The 18,844-nt window shown below is 63.0% G+C and overlaps 3 protein-coding genes across 6 annotated transcripts; 1 reads left to right on the top strand and 2 right to left on the bottom strand.

Moving 5' to 3' along the window:
- Positions 1-221: 221 nt before the first annotated feature.
- Positions 222-1,164, top strand: GEMIN7 (gem nuclear organelle associated protein 7). The gene is made up of 2 exons (XM_075019388.1): positions 222-305; positions 770-1,164. Exons 1-2 carry the CDS (start codon positions 224-226, stop codon positions 1,123-1,125), a joined length of 438 nt encoding a protein of 145 aa, XP_074875489.1. The 5' UTR covers positions 222-223; the 3' UTR covers positions 1,126-1,164.
- Positions 1,165-1,221: 57 nt separating this feature from the next.
- Positions 1,222-10,622, bottom strand: CLASRP (CLK4 associating serine/arginine rich protein). 2 transcript variants are annotated; one of them, XM_075019384.1, is made up of 20 exons: positions 10,460-10,622; positions 8,797-8,894; positions 8,174-8,275; positions 7,259-7,338; positions 6,909-6,993; positions 6,366-6,511; positions 6,165-6,261; positions 5,884-5,962; positions 5,609-5,682; positions 5,387-5,428; positions 5,021-5,248; positions 4,049-4,300; positions 3,427-3,606; positions 3,290-3,329; positions 2,203-2,263; positions 2,039-2,097; positions 1,902-1,948; positions 1,709-1,791; positions 1,466-1,490; positions 1,225-1,344 (listed from the first exon to the last, which is right to left on the bottom strand). In XM_075019384.1, exons 1-20 carry the CDS (start codon positions 10,556-10,558, stop codon positions 1,302-1,304), a joined length of 1,920 nt encoding a protein of 639 aa, XP_074875485.1. In that variant the 5' UTR covers positions 10,559-10,622; the 3' UTR covers positions 1,225-1,301. The 2 variants fall into 2 exon arrangements, with proteins under 2 accessions (XP_074875484.1, XP_074875485.1); XM_075019383.1 differs by lacking the exons at positions 8,174-8,275; positions 8,797-8,894; positions 10,460-10,622 and having other exon boundaries at positions 1,222-1,344; positions 7,259-8,096.
- On the bottom strand, positions 10,460-18,634 carry RELB (RELB proto-oncogene, NF-kB subunit). Of its 3 annotated transcripts, none has more exons than XM_075019387.1 (11): positions 18,566-18,632; positions 17,898-17,951; positions 16,758-17,242; positions 15,835-15,992; positions 15,507-15,598; positions 15,267-15,398; positions 14,759-14,863; positions 14,069-14,284; positions 13,412-13,480; positions 13,196-13,273; positions 10,460-10,653 (listed from the first exon to the last, which is right to left on the bottom strand). In XM_075019387.1, the coding sequence occupies exons 1-11, from the start codon at positions 18,579-18,581 to the stop codon at positions 10,577-10,579; spliced, it is 1,482 nt and encodes a 493-aa protein (XP_074875488.1). In that variant the 5' UTR covers positions 18,582-18,632; the 3' UTR covers positions 10,460-10,576. The 3 variants fall into 3 exon arrangements, with proteins under 3 accessions (XP_074875488.1, XP_074875487.1, XP_074875486.1); XM_075019386.1 differs by lacking the exon at positions 10,460-10,653 and adding an exon at positions 12,234-12,862 and having other exon boundaries at positions 18,566-18,634; XM_075019385.1 differs by lacking the exon at positions 10,460-10,653 and adding an exon at positions 12,234-12,865.
- Positions 18,635-18,844: the final 210 nt, after the last annotated feature.

The raw sequence follows: 18,844 nt of genomic DNA, 5'->3' as shown, positions 1-18,844 counted from the left end.
ATTCGCCGCCGCACTTTCGCCACGCTCGGGGGGGGGGGGGGGGGGGGGGGGCGAGAGGAAGAGGAGGCGGGAGAGGGAAGAAAGATGCGCGGGTACGACCCGAAACCCGTGTGTGTGTGGGCTGAGGTAGGTGTCGTCGTCGCCCCCCGCCCCGGTAACGCGAATCTGCGGCGGCGACAAAGCAGCCCGCGCAAGTTGTGGCGCACTTCCGGTGGCGGCACGCATGCGCGGACAAGCGCCATCTCTCTCTCTCTCCCCCCCCCCCCCCCCCCCGCGTGACTCCCGCCCCGAGCGTCCGGTGCCCCGTACGTGGGAGGGGGTGGGGGTGGTGTCCGTAAGGGGCTTTGGGGGTCCAGGGGAGGCTGGGGGGACGGTTAGGGGCTGGGTGTATGCGCACAAGCGGCACTAGGGCCCTGGGGGCGGGGGGAGTGTCTGCGGGGGGGGGGGGGGGGGCAGGGAGCTGGCGGGGGGGTGGGGGAAGCACACGGGGGCCTGGGGGGGAAATCTGTCTTTTAGAGGCCCTGGGGGGGGCACAGAGGGGTGCGGGGTGGATGTTTGGGGACCAGGAAGCGTTGGGGGCGGGGGGGGCTTGTGTTTTTTTTGGGGGGGGGGGGATTTTGGGGGGGGCGGGGCTGTAGGTGTCACAGGGGTGCAGGGACACACACAGGGGACATGGGTGGGTCCTCTGGGGAAGAAGAACACGGCGGGGGTGGGAGCACAGTGGGGGTCTAGGGTGACACCCCCCACATGTTTCTCCCACCCCCCCCAGGAGCCACCATGCTGGTGCCGGTGGGGGTCCTACGCCTGCCGCGGGGTCCCGAAGGTTCCAGCCGAGGTTTCAACCCCACTTCACCCCGATTCCAAGCGCTCCTCGGGGAGCAGATAATGGTGCAGGGCGTGCAGGCAAACCTCCGGCAACGTTACCTACGGGCGCTGGGGGCCGCCCGGGGCCGTCCCACCCGATTTTACCTCCGGGCGGGGGTCCAGGTGGATGCCGTTTTCGGCGCCGCCGATGTGGACGCTGTGGCATTCCAGGTGGATGCCCTACGGACCCCCCTGGGGGTGCAGGCGGCCGCGCTGCTGCGTTACACCGACGTCCTCGCCTACACCTTCCCCCTCGAGTGACCCGTTAATTAAAACAAAAATCCCCTTTTTCCAACAAAACCCCCTTTTTTTCTGACTGTAATTACAATTCCTCTGGGGCAACAGGGGTGGGGGAAAAAAAAAAAACAAGGTGACAAGGGAGGATTTGGGTTTTCCATCTTTTATTTGCTGTTGGCGAAACCGGCGCCGTTTCCCCGTCAGTGTCGGTAGTGAGGGCTCCGGGACCGGGACCGGGACCGCCTGTGGATGAGGTGGGGGGGGGAAAGAGGGGTGGGTGAGAATGGGGGGGGGGGGCTGTCCCTGGGGATCCCTGAGCACCGGGACCCCCCCCACACCTGTGGGGTGGGAGAAGGGGATGTACCTCCGGGAGGAGCTGTATTCCCGACCTGCAAGGCAGAGGGGACACACTCAGTTGACGCAGCCCCTTTTCCATGCGTTTTTTTCCCCAGAATACAACAGCTTTTCTTTCCCACTCCACAAAGGCCAGATGCGAGGGGGGGGAGGGGGGGGATAGAATTTGCTCCCTGTTGTTTTATGGGGTTCCACTGAACCCCTTCACCCCCCCCTCACACTGGCACCAGGCTCCCAGTCAGCCGGCACTCACCATAGCGCGGGGACGGAGACCGGCTCTGCCGGCTGTACTGCCTCTCCCATTCCTCCCGCTCCTTCTCCCGGCGCTCTCTCTCCCTGCCGAAAAATAAAATGAGGTTGGGGGGGAGCAGCCAGCAGCGGGGGGGGAGTCACGTTGCAGCCTGGACCCACAGAATGCACCCAGTGAAGGGATGGGAGAGATTTACTTCATGCGGATTTTCCGGGCCATGGCACGCAGCTCGTCCTCCCGCTCCTGGAAGAGAAGAGCGTTCCCGTTAACCAGCTCCAGCCCCCCCCACGTTGGCAGCCTGGCCTCCCCTCCAGCCTCACCCCACTCCCCTACCTGTCTCTCGTGCTCCTGTTGCAGCATTTTTTCCTGCGCTGCCTTTTTATCGGCTTTAACTATTAAAAAAAAACAAACCCAAAGAGCGGGGGCTGAGAGAGGGTCCAGAGGCGGGGGGTGTTAGGGTACGGTGGAAGTGGGGGGGGGCCACAGGTGCTGCTTACACTGCCGGTTCAGCGCCTTCTGCATGCGCAGCTTCAGCTTCTCCTGTGGCGTCAGTTTGGGCTGCAAACAAACCAAAATGGCATGTGAAGGGTGGGGGGGATGGGGACGAGGACACGGTGCAAGCCACGCTGGCCAGACCTGGGGAACACCCCCCCCCAGGCTGCCCCCCACCCCATGGCAGACACTGGCTTTGAGTGCCAGCCTGGCCTGATCCCAGCACCACCACCTGCCTTGACACAGTGACAACTCTGAGAAACACCCTCCCTGGGCCCCAAGCCCCTCTACAGGGTCTGGGCATCCCTGCCCACGTTGCCGGGGGCTTTGCCGCTGCCTGCACCCTGTCCCCGAGCAGCGGGGACACCCATGGGTGCTGTGGGGGACAAATGGTGGCTGTTGAGGGTGGCCTTGGATAACAAGCTGCTCCCTGCCAGAGCGCCTGCAGCCCCGGGAGGTGGCATGGGCACCCCGGGGGACGCACGGGCACAGCCCGAAAGCACCCGGGGTCCCCAGGGACAGGGTGGCCTGGGGACAGAGGATGGCCTGGGACAGCCCGAGGGCACAGAGGGGCGGCTCACGGAGCCAGAGAGGACAGCCATGCCCTGCATCCCATCGGCGGTCTGGCCAACACCCGCTGCGAGCGGGGCAAGGGGCTCCCCCAGCCCCCTGCCACCACCTCCATGGAGCAGTCTGAGGACCCACCAGGCACAGGGACAGCCCCTGGGTGCAAGGGCAGCCACCGGTGACAACCGGGACCCAGCAAAGCAGGGCAGGCGTCCCCCAGCTTTGGCACAGACGGCACCCAGCCAGATTCCGGGGGTCCCTATTCCTCACCCCACCTCTCCACCACCCAGAGCTGGGACTGCCCCGAGCGGCCTGTGGCCCCGCTCCCGTCTGGCGGCCGCCCCCCCCAAGCTCCAAGGAGGGAGCGGGACCGGCACCCTGTCAAGGAGCGGGGCGGACACGCAACGGGTCACGGGGGCAACCGGCGCCAAGCCCCGGCACCTCCACCAGCCCGTCCACCACTGTGTCCCTTAGCCTGCTCTGCAGTGATGCCAATTAAACAGGTGAGGTTAAATTCTTACTGACTTTGGCAGCTCCTGTCTCTTTACCAGCAGCAGTGTCAGCCCTAAAAGCAGGAGAAAAAAAACCAAGAGCGTGAGGATCAATGCAGGGGCTCCTCAACACACTGGGTGCCCCCAACCCCGACCCTTCCCCTTCCTCACTTTTTCAGTTTCTCCCCCACGGCGGGCGACGCTGCGGGCCTTGGTGGTTTCTCTCGCACCGGAGACATTGATTTGCTGTAGCTCCGCGAATCGCTGGGACTTCGGCTGCTCCGGCTGCTGCTCCAGTGTCGGCTGGACCTGCCGCCTCGCCGGTAGCGCTCTCCGGACCTGGAACGGCTCCTGCAGGCAGGGAATCAAGGTGGAAGGGTGTTGGGGGGGGCACCCTAAGTGTGACTGGGACAGCCCCCCCCCCCCCCGCAACCCAACAGTGAGTGGAGATGGTGCTGGGGGAGCTCACGGTGAAGCCACCCACTAGCAGGGTGAGAGACGGAACATATTCTCCTTTATTCAATGCTGGCGAGATCTTTTTTGGATACAGGGACCCATGTGGGACTCCCAGTAACAAACTGGGACCCGTCTGGCAGGGGCTGGAGCACCGAGTGGAAGGGAAAGGCCAAGATGTGTGGGCTTGTTCACCCCAAAGGGGCGGCCGAGGGGGATGATACCACCTGTGGCTGAGCGGGAGGACGACGAAGCCACTGGCGAAACTCGCCACAGAGGAGCCCAGTAAAGAACTAGGGCGAAACAGGCAGGAACTGGGACAGCCGAGGGCAGAGCTCACCTGGAGCGGCGGCGGGAGCTGTACCGATACCCCCGGTCAGGGGAATAGGATCTGGAGCGGCGCCGGCTGTCCCGCGAGCCCCCTCCTGAGTAGCGACGGCTGCGGCTGCGGGAGCGTGAGTACCGGCGGCTGTGGGAGCGGCAGTAGCGGCTAGAGCGGTGGTAGCCGCCGCCTCGGTGTGAGCGGGAGCTGGAGCGGGAGCTGGAGGATGAGGAGGAGGATGGGGAGGTGGAAGAGGACGAAGAGCGTCTCCTAGAAGGGACACATGGGACAAGGTGTTGGTGCCTGGGACGAGTGAGGAGGAGTGGGGACCTTCATTGCTCCCAGCACCAGGCGGTGCTGCATGTCACGGGTACAGCCGGACCCAGCAGACAGCCCATGGGTTGAGCCGTGAGCAGGCGCCTCTCCCCCACCCCACGCTGGCGTTAAGCGTCCAGGCACAGCAGGGAACAGCCCCGGAACTGCTCAGCCCTCTGCCAAGGAGCTCCAAGCCCCCTGGACCTCCAGCTGTGCTGGGAAAGGATCTGCTATGGCCACCCTAATTCCCTCCCTGAGCTCTCCAGGAGCTGGCAGACATTCTTTCTTTTACAGCAGGAGGTGGCTTGGCTCACTCAAATTCCAGCCCCCCCCTCCAAGCCCAGCCATCTCCAGGAAGACCTGGAGATGCCATGAAGATCCTTTTGAAGCTGGCAAGCCCTGCCCTGGCACCGCAGCAGAACCAGGGCAGGCACACGGCCTGCGTGGTTACGTGACAGAGAACCCACCCGCTCTCTCCCACTGTGTTCCCCCCTCCGCTCCTTGAGCAGCGCCAGCAGCCACGCCACAGCGTCGGGAGCATCCCTTGCCGGTGTCTCCATGCTGGGCCAGCCTGGCTCTGTGCCTGTGAGGGGCCGGCAAGCTCGCCTGGCCCACTGCCACCGCGCCTCTGCGGGTAAGGGTTGGGAAAGCGAGCCGGATGGGAGAGTTACCGACCGGGACGAGGTGCTATGACCTGCCGCAGTGCTGCCTGGCTGCCCCGGGGCGGAACGCTGTTTCCCAAGCGTGGTGGCTTTTCCGGAGATGCCACCGGCTTGCGCGGATGCCGCTGCCGCTTCCTCGTCACTGCCGCCAAAGCTGGTGATGAAGGTGATCTTTTCCTCATGGCCGGGAGATGGGGTGCGGGAACGGGAGCGGGACTCGGAGGTGGACTCCGAGGGGGAGCTGTGAGGTGGCGAGGAGGAATGCAGCTTCAGTTGCCGAAAAACTCTCTCCCAAAAGCCAGCGGGTGCCAGGTTCCCTGCAGGAAGGGGATGTTCCCAGCCTGGAGAACCTGCTCGTCCCAGGACTGTGGCCACTCACCGTTTGTAGGGATCGTAGGTGGGACTGTCTCTCCGTGCATAGCTGCGAAAGGAGAGGGCGTTAGAAAGGAGGTACCAGTGGGACATCACCAGAGGCCAGAGCCGCTGGGACCCCACGCAAGCTGGCATGGGCAAGGACGATGCCTGGGATGGATATGAACAGACCAGGGCTGTGGCGGAGCTCCGGGAGCCCCGGTCTCGGCTGCCGGGCCAGGAAACTCACCTGGGCGGGCTGATCTTCCTCCCTTTCAAGCGTTTCTCCCTGAACTCCCTCCTTTGGCGGCGAGAACGACGGCCCTAGGAGAGCAGCCTGAGCTAAGAGATGGCACCAAACCTGGGGGAAGCTGTCCCGGGAGTTTGTGGGCCCCCCTTGGGAGGCAGAGATGATTCCATGAGCGGGGACAGGCACCCACAGGACCCAGTCTGCTGCCCCGGGAGGCTCATGGCCAGCTAAGGCTTGCAGCGGGACAGGGCAGAGCTTGCCGGAGCTCCCCTTACCGAGTACATCGCCTTTTCTTCTTCCAGGGCTTTAGCATTTTTAATAGCTTCTGCCTCTTCTTTGTCCTTCCGCAACATCCTTTTCCCCCCCCCAAAAAAGAGAAACCCTCAGTAAGAGGCCACTGGCCACCACCGTTCTCAGGGGAGACTTTTTGGGGGCCCCCCATCCTAGAGACAGGCACGTCCGCAAAGGATTCAGCCTCCGGTGAGAAGGGGAGGCCCTGGTGAGGCTCCACTGGGTTCCCAGTGCTTTCCCTGTCCGTCCCAGCCGCCAGCCATACCTGACAAAGTCCCCGTCTGCCATGCCATACGTGGTCGCCTGCTTGTTCAGGTCGGCCACCTGCTCCTGGTTCAGCTCATCCACGTCCACTTCCACATCTACGGGCAGAGCGCAGGCAGCTCAGCGCACCCCAAGAGGCAAGGCAGTGCTCAGCACATCTACCAAACCGGGGTGAAGCAGCCCAATAAGGGAGGGCCATTACCGATATCGGGGATGACTTCATCTTCATCTGTGTTGCTGTCTTCCTCAGAGTCTTCCTCATCCCCTCGCTTCTCCAAGGAGTTCTCAAGCTCAGCCACGGTGCTGTCCTCATATGTGTAGCCGATGGAAGCCTTTTTCTCCGCCAGCCTGGGCATAGACACGCCTAAGCCCCTGCACACCTCTGTGCCAGGCCACACAAGGCAGCATCGAGACAGAAAGTTTCCATGGAAGGAAACCAGCCCTTCCTCTGCCTCCCTCCTGAGCCACCACTGCTCTGCTCGGCCCCAGGACAGCCTCATGGCTGCAGCAACAGGGACAGGACGGACATTTCAGCATGCAGACACAGGGGAAAACTTCAGAGCATCACCAAAAGCAGCCAAGGGTGGATGGTGTAGCTGGTGGCTGCTCAGTCCCACCCCAGTAGAGGGAAAACTGGGACTGGTTGAAGAGCGGGTGTTTCTGAGGCTGTGAAGCCGCGCTCCCAGCACAGTTCCCGAGGACAGGCACATGACAACCATCCTTTGTCACCTCTTCTCACACTCACTTCTTTTTCTCATCTTCATTTGGCTTTTGGAGTCCCCCATAGAGCTCGTCGATGTAGATCTGGTAGAGGCACTGCTCCTCCGAGACTGCAACCACACAGAGAAGTTACCAGCCTGCTTTACGCCCACTTGAGAGAGAACACCTCAGAGAGCTGATTAACTGCAGCTCGTTAGAGGGGACGCAGCTCTCCCAGCGCCTTGCCACCCCCGGAGCGGGAACAAAACCCTCCCCTCACCCTTCGGCTGGTGCTATGTCAAGCCATGCCCTGGATGAGCCAGGATTTCCCCCAAATCGCGGGGGCTCACTCTGTCTCACGTGGCCCTGACCCTCCCGCCTGCACCAGACACTTACTGCCGGCAAAGTCGTTCTGCACCAGGCCTCGGTACCGCTCGTAGTTACACTTTCTCTCATCAGACTCCTGCTCAGGGGAGCTGGAAAGGAGCAGATGCAGCTTTTGGTGCTCACAAGCCTCTGGGGAGATGGAGGTTCCCCTCTCCCCAAGGGATTTTGGACCCCGGAAAAACCACGACCCCTTTCTGCTTGGCTTAGCGTGATCAGATCCCCTGCTTCGTGGAGAGATCAGGGCTGGGGCTGGCAGGCAAAGGATCACGTGCTGGTCTGGAATTCCCTTGAAAACCCAACAAAGGGGCCAAACTCCTCTCCAGAGCTCGTGCCGAGGCCAGAGAGGGTAAGGAGGTGCCAGAGCAGCAGCAAGCAGGGGCAGGAAAGGAACGTGGCTGCTCTTCACAGACTCAGGCCTGGGGGGATATTTGCCTTCTGCCCTGTCCTTGCTCAAAGCAGGGCCGACTACAGCAGCTGGCTCCAGCTGAGCAGCACCCCTCTCTCTCGAGAGAGAACCCTCCCAGCCTCTGGGGGTTGTGCTGGTACTTAACTCCTCCGCTCTAATTTTGGCCTTTTCATCATGCCCTTTTACTGCAAACTTCTGCAAAGAGCTGAGCTCCCTCCTCTCTAATGTTTTAGGTATGGAAAAGCTGCTGTGGGGTTCTCCTTCGCCCTGTGCTCTAGTCCTCCCCATCCCTCTGCACTCGTTCCAGTTTATCCTCCTGATACTGGGATCTCCACACTGGTCCCAGTACCCAAAATCTAAAAAGCAGCCCTGCCTGCCCTGCAGCGACCCCAGCCAGGCTCGCAGGTGACGCTGGCTCCAAAAACTCAGGCAACCACTCAAAAACAGACCCCGAGAAGGCCTGATCCGGACCCAGCAGCTCCTGTCGAAGCGGGGTGCCCTGGCACCCCACGGCTTACATGGGGTTCAGCAGGGGTGGGGTGTACATGGGAATATAATCCAGGTGCGCCCGCACATCGAAGCGGTCGATCATGTTGTTCGTGTCCCCCTGCCAGGGCATCCTGTGAGGGGAAGAGAGATGTCGTTCAGAGCTGGCGGACAGCCAGAAAGCCCCCTAGCAGGAGCTGGGCCCCCCCAAACCCACACAACCCCCGCCCTGTCAAGCACCGACAGGCGCGCTCAGCTCTCCTGCATTAGTCACTCCCGAGCGGGGAGGGGAGAACCAACTCGTTTGCTGCAGCAGCGACTCCTAGAAGCTCTGGTGGAGGAGCCGAGTCCTTTTTACTTGGTTTTGACAAGTAGGAACCAGCCTAGATTTCACTTCCCAGGGTGGGAGGGACCTGGCCAGTCCCAGGGCTGTGCTACAAGGAGACGAACAGCCGGGCACATGCCGCCAGCTGGGCAAGAAGCCCCGCAACACACCCCTGAACCCTCGCCAATGGGCTTGGCACTTCTCAAAGACACTGCAGCTGCACGAGAGTCCCCCCAGGCTTTGGCGAGGCACCAACCACTCCCCCTGAACCCCCCAGAGCTGCTTAGGGAGCAGCGGGAGATGCCTTTGGCCCTGCGCGGGGCTACTCACATGTTGACGGGGCTTTCAGCAGCCAGTGCGACGGCTGAGTCTAGGTGGACCTTGCAGGCCCGGCCATGAACCTGGAGAAACTGGGCCGGGTCCTTTTTCTAGGAGAAGCAGACACCCCCAAAGTTAGAAAAAAAGAAAAAAAAAAGAATAAAAACGCCAAGGGCTAAGAAAAAAGGAAGCAGGAGACCTGAGGCTCAGGGAAAAGAGGGAGCCCCAAGCCTCCAGTGCTGGAGAAAAGGGGGAGCCCGAGCCTTGGGGAAAAGGGGGACCAGGAGTCCCAAGCTTTGAGGAAAAAGGGGAGTGGGAGCCCTGAGCCCTGGGGAAAAGGGGGAGCAGGAGCCCAGAGCCTCAGGGAAAAGGGGGAGCCCTGAGCCTTGGAAAAAAGGGGAGCAGGAGCCCCGAGCTCTGGGGGAAAGAGGGAGTAGGAGTCTCAGGGAAGAGGAAGCAGAAGCCCTGAGCCTTGGAAAAAAAGGGGGAGCAGGAGCCCTGAGCCCCGGGAAAAGGGGGAGTGGGAACCTCAGGGAAAAGGGAGAGCCCTGAGCCTTGGAAAAAAAGGGGAAGCAGGAGCCCTGAGCTCTGGGGAAAAGGGAGTGTCCTGGTTTCAGCTGGAATGGAGTTATTTGTCTTCCTACTAGCTGGTACAGTGCTATGTTTTTGAGTTAGGTATGAGAAGAATGCTGATAACACTGATGTTTTCAGTTGCTGCTAAGTAATGTTTATTTTAAAGTCAAGGATTTTTCAGCCTCTCATGCCCAGCCAGCGAGAAAGCTGGAGGGGCACAAGGAGTTGGCACAGGACACAGCCAGGGCAGCTGATCCAAAGTGGCCAACGGCGTGTTCCATACCATGGGATGTCACATGTAGTATAGAAACTGGGGGGTGTGGGGAATCACCTCTTGGAGACTAACTGGGCATCAATCAGCAGGTGGTGAGCAACTGCATTGTGCACCACTTGTATATTCGAATCCTTTTATTATTACTATTGTCATTTTATTACTGTTATTGTTATCATTATTAGTTTATTATTTTCTGTTCTAATAAACAGTTCTTATCTCAACTCATGAGTTTTACTTCTTTTCCCAGTTTTCTCCCCCATCCCACTGGCGGGGGGAGGGGGGAGTGAGTGACCAGCTGCGTGGTGCTTAGTTGCTGACTGGGGTTAAACCACGACAAGGGGAGTGGGAGTCTCAGGCAAAAGGGGGAGTGACAGCCTTGGAAAAAAGTGGGGAGCAGGAGCCCTGAGCCCTGGCAAAAAGGGGGAGTGGGAGCCCCAAGCCTCAGAAAAAAGGGGGAGCAGGAGCCCCAAACCCTGGGGAGAAGGGGACAGTGGGAGTCTTGGGGAAAAGGGGAAGTGGAACTCTCAGAGAAAAGGAGGAGCGGAAGCCCTGAGCCTTGGGGAAAAAGGGGACCTGAAAGGGAGGCAGTTTTGCTTGTGTGGATTTAGGGTGCCCACCCAGGGACATCCCCAGTGGGGTCTCCAAGGGAAGGCAGGCGGCAGCAAGTGCCGCAGCTCCTTCATCCATCCCTCTTCCACCCCAAAAACAAGCCGCGAAGCACCCAGGTAGTTCCCAAACACCCCAGGCGTGCCCCAAATCAGGGCCCATCCAGGGATGGTGGAAGGCCACTGCTGTCCCCAAGGAGGGGATGAAGTCGCGGCCACTCACGATCTTTTCGTAGTATTCCCTACGGCGTTCCGCACGCTTCTTGTAGTCCACCATCATCCCTCGCAGCTTGCGCTCGTGCTTGCGGGCTTCGTGCCACATCCTGGCGTCCCCTAGATGTCACCGAGCCTGGGGGGTGGGGGGGGGCTCCCACTGGGCACCGAGCAGGAAGAGGAGGAAGAGGATCTGTTCCCCACCTGAGGGTGGAGGGCTGCGTTAGGGGACGTGGAGAGACTTTGGGGGGACGACGACGACACAGACGTGGTGGGTAAGGGACACCTGGCAGGGACATGGGAGCACCCACAGGTGATGGGGAAGGGGGCACCGGGCACCCCCCGGGGGGAGGGGGGGGGGAGAATAAGGGGGAGAGGGCAACGGGCGGGGGGGGGCAGGGAGGCACAGAGACGGGGGAAAAGGGGGAGCCCGGGGGGGGAATAAGGACACCAGGTAGCTCTAGGGGAGGTGGGCGGGGACACACCGGGCACCCCCTCCGGGGCTGGGAGGGACACGGACACCTCCGGGGCGGGGGGGGGAACAACAGGCACCTCTCTGGGGGGGGGGGGGGGGGGGGGGCGCGGAAGGAAAGGAAGGCCCCAGGTAGCGGCCTCTGATAAGGCCCGGCGCGGATGTCCCTACCGGGAGCTACCCCGGTGTGTGTGGGGGGGGGGGAACGACACCCACCGGTGGATTGGAGGGGGGGGGGGGGTAGAGGCAGCCCCGCCGCCATTTATCACTCACCGCCGGGCCCGCGGCCATGGAGGGACCCGGAAGCGGAAGTGAAGGCGCGGGGGAGGGACCAGAGAGGGGGGCAGGGCAGGTGCGGCTTGGGCCAAACGGATGACGTTAGGAGGGCGGGGTCAATGGTAGAGGGGCGTGGTCTTCGCGGGCACCGCCCCCCGAGGGGCGGGGCCTGGAGCGGGGCAGCAGAGCCGGTGGTCGTCCCAGTCCCAACGGGATACTGGGCTAGACTGGTCCTGGTGCTGGTCCCATTTCCCAAGCTATACTGGGCCCGGCTGGTCCCAGTCCTTGCGATATACTGGGCCAGGCTGGTCCCAGTTCCCAGGCGATACTGGTCCTTGTGCTGGTCCCAGTTCCCAGGTGATACTGGGCAGACTGGTCCCAGTGCTGGTCCCAGTCCCAGGCTATACTGGTCCTGGTGCTGGTCCCAGTTCCCAGGTGATACTGGGCCAGGCTAGTCACAGTGCTGGTCCCAGTCCCAGGCTATACTGGTCCTGGTGCTGCTCCCAATTCCCAGGCGATACTGGTCCCAGTGCTGGTCCCAGGTCCCAGGGGGATGCTGGGCCAGGGTGGTCCTGGTGCAGCTCCCAGTTCCCAGGCTATACTGGTCCTGGTGCTGGTCCCAGTCCCCAGCTATACTTGTCCTGATGCTGGTCCCAATTCCCAGGTGACACTGGTCCCAGTGCTGGTCTCAGTTCCCAGGGGGATACTGGGCCAGGCTGGTCCTGGTGCAGCTCCCAGTCCCCAGGCTATACTGGTCGTGGTGCTGATCCCAGTCCCTGGACTATACTGGTCCAGGTGCTGGTCCCAGTTCCTGGGCTATACTGGTTGCAGTGCTGATCCCAGTCCCTGGGCTATACTGGTCCCAGTGCCAGCCCGTCCCACTGCCGGATCCATCCCAGCACTGGGGTGTGGCTGGGGTTTCCCAGCGGGGACTTCCACTAGGAACCAGTTCTCCCAGTATCCCCTTCCCCCCCGCTCCCCAATTCCCCCCCTCCAGGGCAGGATGAGGCCAGCAATGGAGTCCATGGCTTTATTCGCCACCCCAACCCCAGCACACAGGGACGAGGGACCCGCGGGACTGGGGTGGTGGCACATATCGCCCCCCCCGCTCTCTGGGGACCACCCCATGCCACCCCCCTGGGGCCACCAGAGGGTCCCCCCCCCCCCTATAAATATAGTGCAAAGTGGCTTGAACTGGGGGGAGGGGTGTCCTTCCGGGGGGGCGTGGGGGGGAGACTCTGTGCCGCCCCGGCGGGGCCAGCCGGCCCGGGGCAGGGGGGGTTGGGAACAAGGAAGACCCCCCCCCCAAAGCTGGGGAGGATTTATTGGGGTGCCCCAAGTCTGTATTGGGGAAGAAGTGGGGGGGGTCGGGGGGGGGCACTCAGACGTCCCCAAGGCGCAGGTCGGCCTCTTTGTAGTGCCCGGGGAACATATGGGTGCCCACCAGGCTGGCGGTGGGGTGGGGGTCGGTGGGGGGGAAGGGGGGGGCACGGGGTGGGGAACCGTAGGGTTCAGCCAGCAGTTCAGGGCCCAGACAGGCTGGGAAGTCCGTGGGGGGGTAAGGGGGGGGCAACCCCTCACGGATGGCCGGGGGGGCGAAAGGGACGTAGAGCTGGGCCAGGGCGTCGAAGGGTTCCGGCTCGGCGGCGAAGAGGGCGAAGGTGTCTTCTGAGGGGGGGGGAAGAGGGTTTAGGGGGGCTCTGGGGGGGTCCTCCTGACCCCCCAGCACCCTCCTGGGGTGACACCAGGGTCGGGGGGGGGAACACTTTCAGGGTTGTGGGGGTCCCCCCAGGGCTGCTCCCAAGCCTGGAGGTGACCCCGGGGCTGTGAGAGTTTTGGGGACACCTCCTGTGTCTGGGGGTGACCCTGGGAGTCCCCAGGGGCCTCTCCCAGCCCCAGAGGTGACCTGGAGATGTCTCCCACCCTTGTGGGGAGGGCGCTCTTCTGACCCCAGGTCAGGCTACAGGTGCCACCGTGTCCCCCTCCCCGGGGACCCACCTGCCACCGGCAAGGGCGCAAAGTGATCCATGTATCCTGGTGGCTTCTTCCTCCTCTTGGCTTCGATCCCGTACGGATCTGCGGGGCCGGGGAGGGGACACGGGGTGAGGGGAGCATCACAGCATGGGAAAGGGGAGGGGGGGTGTGTCCCCGATATTGGGGTGACCCCCCCATGAAGGCTTCACCCCTTCACGGGGGGTCCCTGCCAGCACCCACCTGTGCCCGAGAGCTCCTCCAGGACGTCAGGCATCCCCCGCTTCCGCTTCACGTTCACCCCGTAGGCATCTGCGGGGAAGGGACATGGTGGGGGGGCCGTGAGTGCCAGGGTGTCCCGCCAGCCCTTGGCCCTAGGTCTCACCCCATTAGCTTTGTCCCCACGCTGGGAGCCTGTCCCCAGCCTGGAGAGACCCGTCCGCATCCCGCAAACTTTGTCCCTGTCCCAGGGGGGCTGTCCCCATCCCGGGGATCCTGTCCCCACTCTGTGTCCCCATCCTTTAAGCCTTGTCCCCATCCTGGGGACCTGTCCCCAATCCCATGGGGTATCACTGACATCTCGGCAGGGTGTCCCCAGTCCCCCTCACCCCACTCTTGAGTGGCCCATCCCCATCCCAGGGGGCCACATCCCAACCCCAAGGGTACTGTCCCCACTCCGTGTCCCCATCCTTCAAGCCTTTTTCCCACCTTGGGGACCTGTCCCCAGTCCTGTGGGCTTTCATCACCATCATCATCATATGTAGGGTGTCCCTAGTGTCCCTCACCCCACTCTTGAGTGGCCCATCCCCATCCCAGGGGGGCTGTCCCCATCCTGGAGCCACATCCCAACCCCAGGGGATCCTGTTGTCCCCCTCCCAGGGTGTGTGGCCGTGCAGGTACCATGGTCCTTGGGCAGGTAGGTGAAGCGGAAGGACTCGCTGCAGACGCTGTCGGTGAGCCGTTGCAGGAAGACCTCTACCTCCACGGGCTCGGCCAGCTCCAGATGCTGGTAGGGCGGTGTCTTGAAGACGATGGCGACCTGGCGGTGCACGTCGGCCTGCGAGAAGTCCGCCCGCGCCTCCCACGTCTCCTTCCGGAAAACCACCGCGATGTCCTCTGTAAGGATTTGTGGGGTACACACACCGGTCAGTGAGGCAGTGGCGGGTCCCCTCTCCAGCCCTCAAAGGCACCTATCAACACTTGGGGTCCCCCCTCCAGCACCCTGAGGTCCCCTCTCCTGCACCCCGGTCCCCCCTTCCTGCCCTCTACACTTCCAAAAACCACCCAAGATCCCTCCCATCGTGATTTGGGGGTCCTCCCCCTCCAGCCCAGGGACCCTTCCCCTACAGCAGAGGGGCTGGGGGGTTGCAGGACTCCCTTGGTCCCCCCTCCAGCACCCAAGGAGCATTTAGAAGCCCAGGGGAGGCGGTATCTCCCAGCTCCCAATCCCATTTGGACCCACACCCAAAAGTTTCCAGCTGCTCTGGCATTCATCACCCTCCTTTGCCCCCATCCTGGCTTCTTTTGGGGGATAATTTGGCCCCCAAAGATGCCCTCAGGGTCAGAGGGCTCCCCGCTCACCCCCGGTACCTTTCTGGACTTTGTCGCAGAGCAGGTAGAGCTCCTCGCCACCCGTGCAAGGACCGCTCTCCTTGTTCATCCGGCAGATCCGCAGCTCCGAGGTGTTGGTGGACTCTGTGGACAGCATCACAGCTCAGGCTGTGAGCCGGCAAGGTGGCTCCCAAACCGCCCAGGTATTGCACCGGGCATTGGACTGGGACAGAACACCAGGACCAGGCTCAGGCACTGAGAACATTCCCATTGGCATCATCTCTTTCCGACCAGCCCTCACACAGAGTTCTAGCTCTGTGGGATGCAGGTGACCATCCCACCCCAGGCATGGGAGGACAAATCCCCACCGGCCACGTGGGACCAACCCTAGCCAAACCCTGCGGTCTGAGCTGGGCCCCAGTGAGGAACCGGTTGGTGCGATCTCATCATCTGCCCCATCCCAGAACCAGATGCTGGAACAGGGATTGTTCAGAGGGTGGGGAGGGTGGGAGGGGAGGGATATGAAGTGCTCCCCACCACGACGTACTCTTGTCAAAGATGGGCTCTGAGAGCACTGGGCTGAGGTGCCGTGTCTGCCCAGAGCTGTCCTTGTAGGAGGCTTGGAAGCAGATCCTCACCACGTTCATGTCCACCTCCTGATGGTTCTTCAGGGAACCGGCTGGGGAAGAGGAGAGGATGGTCAGTGGTCCCCCCAGGATCCAGATCCCCCACAGCAATAGCATCTCAGTCCCCAGGAATGGCTCCACTTGATCCCCCCCCCGCCAACCTTTGAAGGGGTCAATGCCCAACTGCAGCTTCTTCTCTATTGCCGCCTCGATTTCCTTCTTCTTCACGCACTGGATGCCCAGGTTGCTAAAGCTGCCGGGGAGCAGAGACATGCTGGGAAGGCGGCTCCCCCCATCCAAAACCCCAGGGAACCCAGGTGTCCTGCCCCTCCCAGCCTCCCACTGACCCCGGAACCCCCTTAAAAAACAGCCTTCGTCCTGCCAGCGCTGACTTCAGCATAAGCCGATGCCATTGTCTCGGTCCGAGGTCCCTGCCCCGGCCTGGCGCAGCTCTCTGCTGGCGGCAGGACTCATCCTGACATTGCGTACCTGTGCTTGGGGTTGGTCTGGGGCTTGAGGACGACCTCGCAGAGCCCGTTGCTGCAGTCCTTGCCCACCAGGCCGTGGGGGTGGACGCGGTAGGGCCAGTCCTTCCACACCAAGCACGCTGTCACCTTCACCTCAGGGATTGTGTGGCAGTTCACCAGCTGGGAACACACGAGCTCTCAGCGTGACCCCGGGTACATTGACACCGGGGGGGGACACCCCCTGCCCAAAGACACAGCAGGGGGGAAAGCATCCCAGCAGGGGCTCCAGCACCCACTGGAGTCTGACCACCCCCCCCCCACCACCATGGGGCCCTGGCATCACCCCACGGGGATCAGGCACCTTCCAGCACCCAGCTGGCACCCACCACCCTGGGGAGACACTAGTCCAATTGTAGTCCCAATTTTGGTCCCTGTCCCAGTCCAGTCCCAGTCCCAATTCTAGTCCCAGTTCCAGTTCCAGTCGCTGTCCCTGTCCCCATCCAGTTCCCGGTCCCAATCCCTATACCCTTCCAGTTCCCAGTCCCAATCCCAGTCCCATCTCAGTTTCACTCTCAGTCCCAATCCCACTACTGGTCCCAGTCCCAATCTCAGTCTAGTTCCAGTGGCAGTCCCAATTCCAGTCCCCATCCAGTTCCCAGTCCCAGTCCCGTCTCAGTGCCAAGCTCAGTTCCAAGTCCAGCGCTGGTCAATCCCAGTCCACTCTAGTCCCAGTCCCATTCCCAGTCCCAATCCTGGTCCTCCCAACATGGCAGGCCCCTATGCTCAAGGATGGGCACGAAGTACCCCAAAACCCATGGCCTCCTGCTTCCCCCTGGCACTCACAGGGCTCTGTCAGTCCCCCAGCACCCTTCTACCACCCCCAAACCTCAGCCCTCCCACCCTGGCCTGCCTCCGAGCCGGGCATCGGCCACGCGGCGCGCTCACCTCGATGGCTGGCAGGGTCTTGCTGGCGTCCGTGCTGCTCTCACCAAGGATGCTGCCGGCCGAGCGGCCCTCGCACTCGTAGCGAAAGCGCATGCCCCGCTGCTTGGGCTGCTCTGTGATCACCAATTTGGGTGGCTCCAGCAGCTCTTCCAGCTGCTCTTTGCCATGTCCGGCAGCTGGAGACCATCGGTGCCGCCCACCGATGCTCGTTGTTCCCCGCGGCACCAGCTTGGGTGATAGCGAGAGGGTGCTGAGGCTTTGGGCGAGCTGCGGGGACCGCATGTCGGCCGGCAGCACCGGGGCACCATAGGGTGCCAAGCCGGCTGCCAGCGGGCAGGACTCAGCTGGGTGCAGCGGCCGGGTGGCCACTACAGGGTTGGAGCCACGGGCCACCAGCTTGGCCGAGCCTTTGGGCAACACTTTTGGCAAGACGGGGGCCGGATCCAGCTGGAAACCGTCCTCCTTCATGACTTCTTCGATGATCTCTGTGGGATGAGGAAGGCGTTAGGGCAGCCGTGAGACAGGGAGGACCCCAAGACCCTGGTGAGACCCTCTGGGCTTGCTGTGCCCCCCTGCGTTTGCCCTGAGCCAGAGCAGGGGACAGGAATGGCCAGATCCTGCCTTGTTTCCACCCAAAAATGCCTCCTTTGTGCTCAGGGCAGAGAATGTAGCAGCTGTCGGGGGGGGATAAGATGCCCTATCCCCATCCCTGAACCCCATGGTGTCCCTGTGGTGGGGTTCACTGCTTCATGGCACACAGCTCTGCACCCCAAATCCCACTCACGGCCCCAGAGAGGATGGATTTGGCCCATCCAGGCACGCAGAGCGAGGGGACGCCCATCGCTGGCTCCATCACCTGAGGCTCCAGGATCCTGCTCTGGCCGAAGCGCCCCGAAAACGTGTGGCAAAACTTACCTGCTGCCCGCGTACCCCTGGGTCCACTCACCTAAATCATCTGCAAAGGCAAACCCCCCCACTGTGAGTCTCCCTCCAGCACCTCCCTGACCCTTGGGGGGCCTTGAGGAGACCCCCTCCAGCCTGCCAGGGCCAAACTGGGGTCACCTCTGGTTCTAGGGTCCCAGCCCCAGGGTCTGTGACCGGGAAGGGACAAGGGGATACAGGATGGGGGGGGTGTCTTACCGGTCACGGGTGCAGTGTGTGCCATAGCCAGGCTGGGATCCTGCAGGGCAGTTCCTGGGGGGGGACACGCGACCGTCACTCCACACAGCAAGACTTGGTGGGGGAAGCACAGGGTTGCTGCCCCCCTCCCAGTGATCAAGGCTCCCCCAGAAAAGGGATTGGGGGATCCCCGGGATCGTGCCCGCCCCCCTCGACAAAAACGAGGGGATCCCCAGGACTAGGATCCACCCAAAGCAGGGATCTGCCCCCCCCAGCCAGGATCAGGGGGTCCCCAGGACCATGACACCCCCCCGAAGGAGCTGTCAGGGGATCCCCAAGAAGCCCCCCTCCCAACAAGTACCTGCCCCTCTCCAACCCCCCCAGGGCAGGAACCGGGGGGTCCCCAAGACACCCACCCCCCCGCGGGACAGGGATCGGTGGTCCCCCGGCTCACTCCCCCCAGAAGGGACCAGGACCCTCCCGCCGCAGACCCCGATACCTTAGCCCCTTTCCCCCAGGTAGGCCCCGATCTCCCCCCCCCCACCCCGAGATCCCGGTTGCCCCCCTCCTCCCCGGCGCAGGCCCCGGTTCCTCCCCCCCCCCCCGCCTCCATTTCCTCCTCCTTCTCCGGGCCAGACCCCAGCTCCCCCTCCTCCCGGTACCGGGGCAGGGCCGGGCCCAGCTCTCACCGAGCGGCAGGGCCATATCCCACCGGGACCGGGGCCGCCGCCGGTGCCCCCCTCCCGCCCGCCCGCCCCCACCGCAGCCCGAGGCCGCGCGGCCGCCGTAGCTGGAAATCCCCACGCGGGCGGCGCCGCCATTGGCTGAAGCCGCTGAGGTCACCGCCGCGGGGCGGGCCGGGAAACCCCGGGCGAACGATACCGCTATTGGCCGCCGGCGGTGACGTTCACATGGCGGAAGAGGGGGCTGGAGTAGGGGGCGGGGCCGCGTGTCGGGGGCGGGGTATG

This window comes from Buteo buteo, chromosome Z, assembly GCF_964188355.1.
Source record: "Buteo buteo chromosome Z, bButBut1.hap1.1, whole genome shotgun sequence".
NCBI classification, from domain to species: Eukaryota; Metazoa; Chordata; class Aves; order Accipitriformes; family Accipitridae; genus Buteo; species Buteo buteo.
The sequence above is the reverse complement of the archived record's forward strand: the minus strand, read 5'-3'. Positions and strand labels throughout refer to the sequence as shown.

Coding starts and splice junctions, on each gene's coding strand:
- GEMIN7 (XM_075019388.1), top strand. CDS start 224: ATGCGCGGACAAGCGCCATCTCTCTCTCTCTCCCCCCCCCCCCCCCCC. Junction 306..769: donor CCCCGAGCGTCCGGTGCCCC/GTACGTGGGAGG, acceptor CACCCCCCCCAG/GAGCCACCATGCTGGTGCCG.
- RELB (XM_075019385.1), bottom strand. Junction 15,599..15,834: donor CAGACCAACCCCAAGCACAG/GTACGCAATGTC, acceptor GCTCCCCGGCAG/CTTTAGCAACCTGGGCATCC. Junction 12,866..13,195: donor TGCGCCCTTGCCGGTGGCAG/GTGGGTCCCCGG, acceptor CCCCCCCCTCAG/AAGACACCTTCGCCCTCTTC.
- CLASRP (XM_075019383.1), bottom strand. CDS start 7,943: ATGGGGAGGACTAGAGCACAGGGCGAAGGAGAACCCCACAGCAGCTTT. Junction 5,683..5,883: donor AAGAAAAGGCGATGTACTCG/GTAAGGGGAGCT, acceptor CTGCTCTCCTAG/GGCCGTCGTTCTCGCCGCCA. Junction 1,345..1,465: donor GAATACAGCTCCTCCCGGAG/GTACATCCCCTT, acceptor CCTCATCCACAG/GCGGTCCCGGTCCCGGTCCC.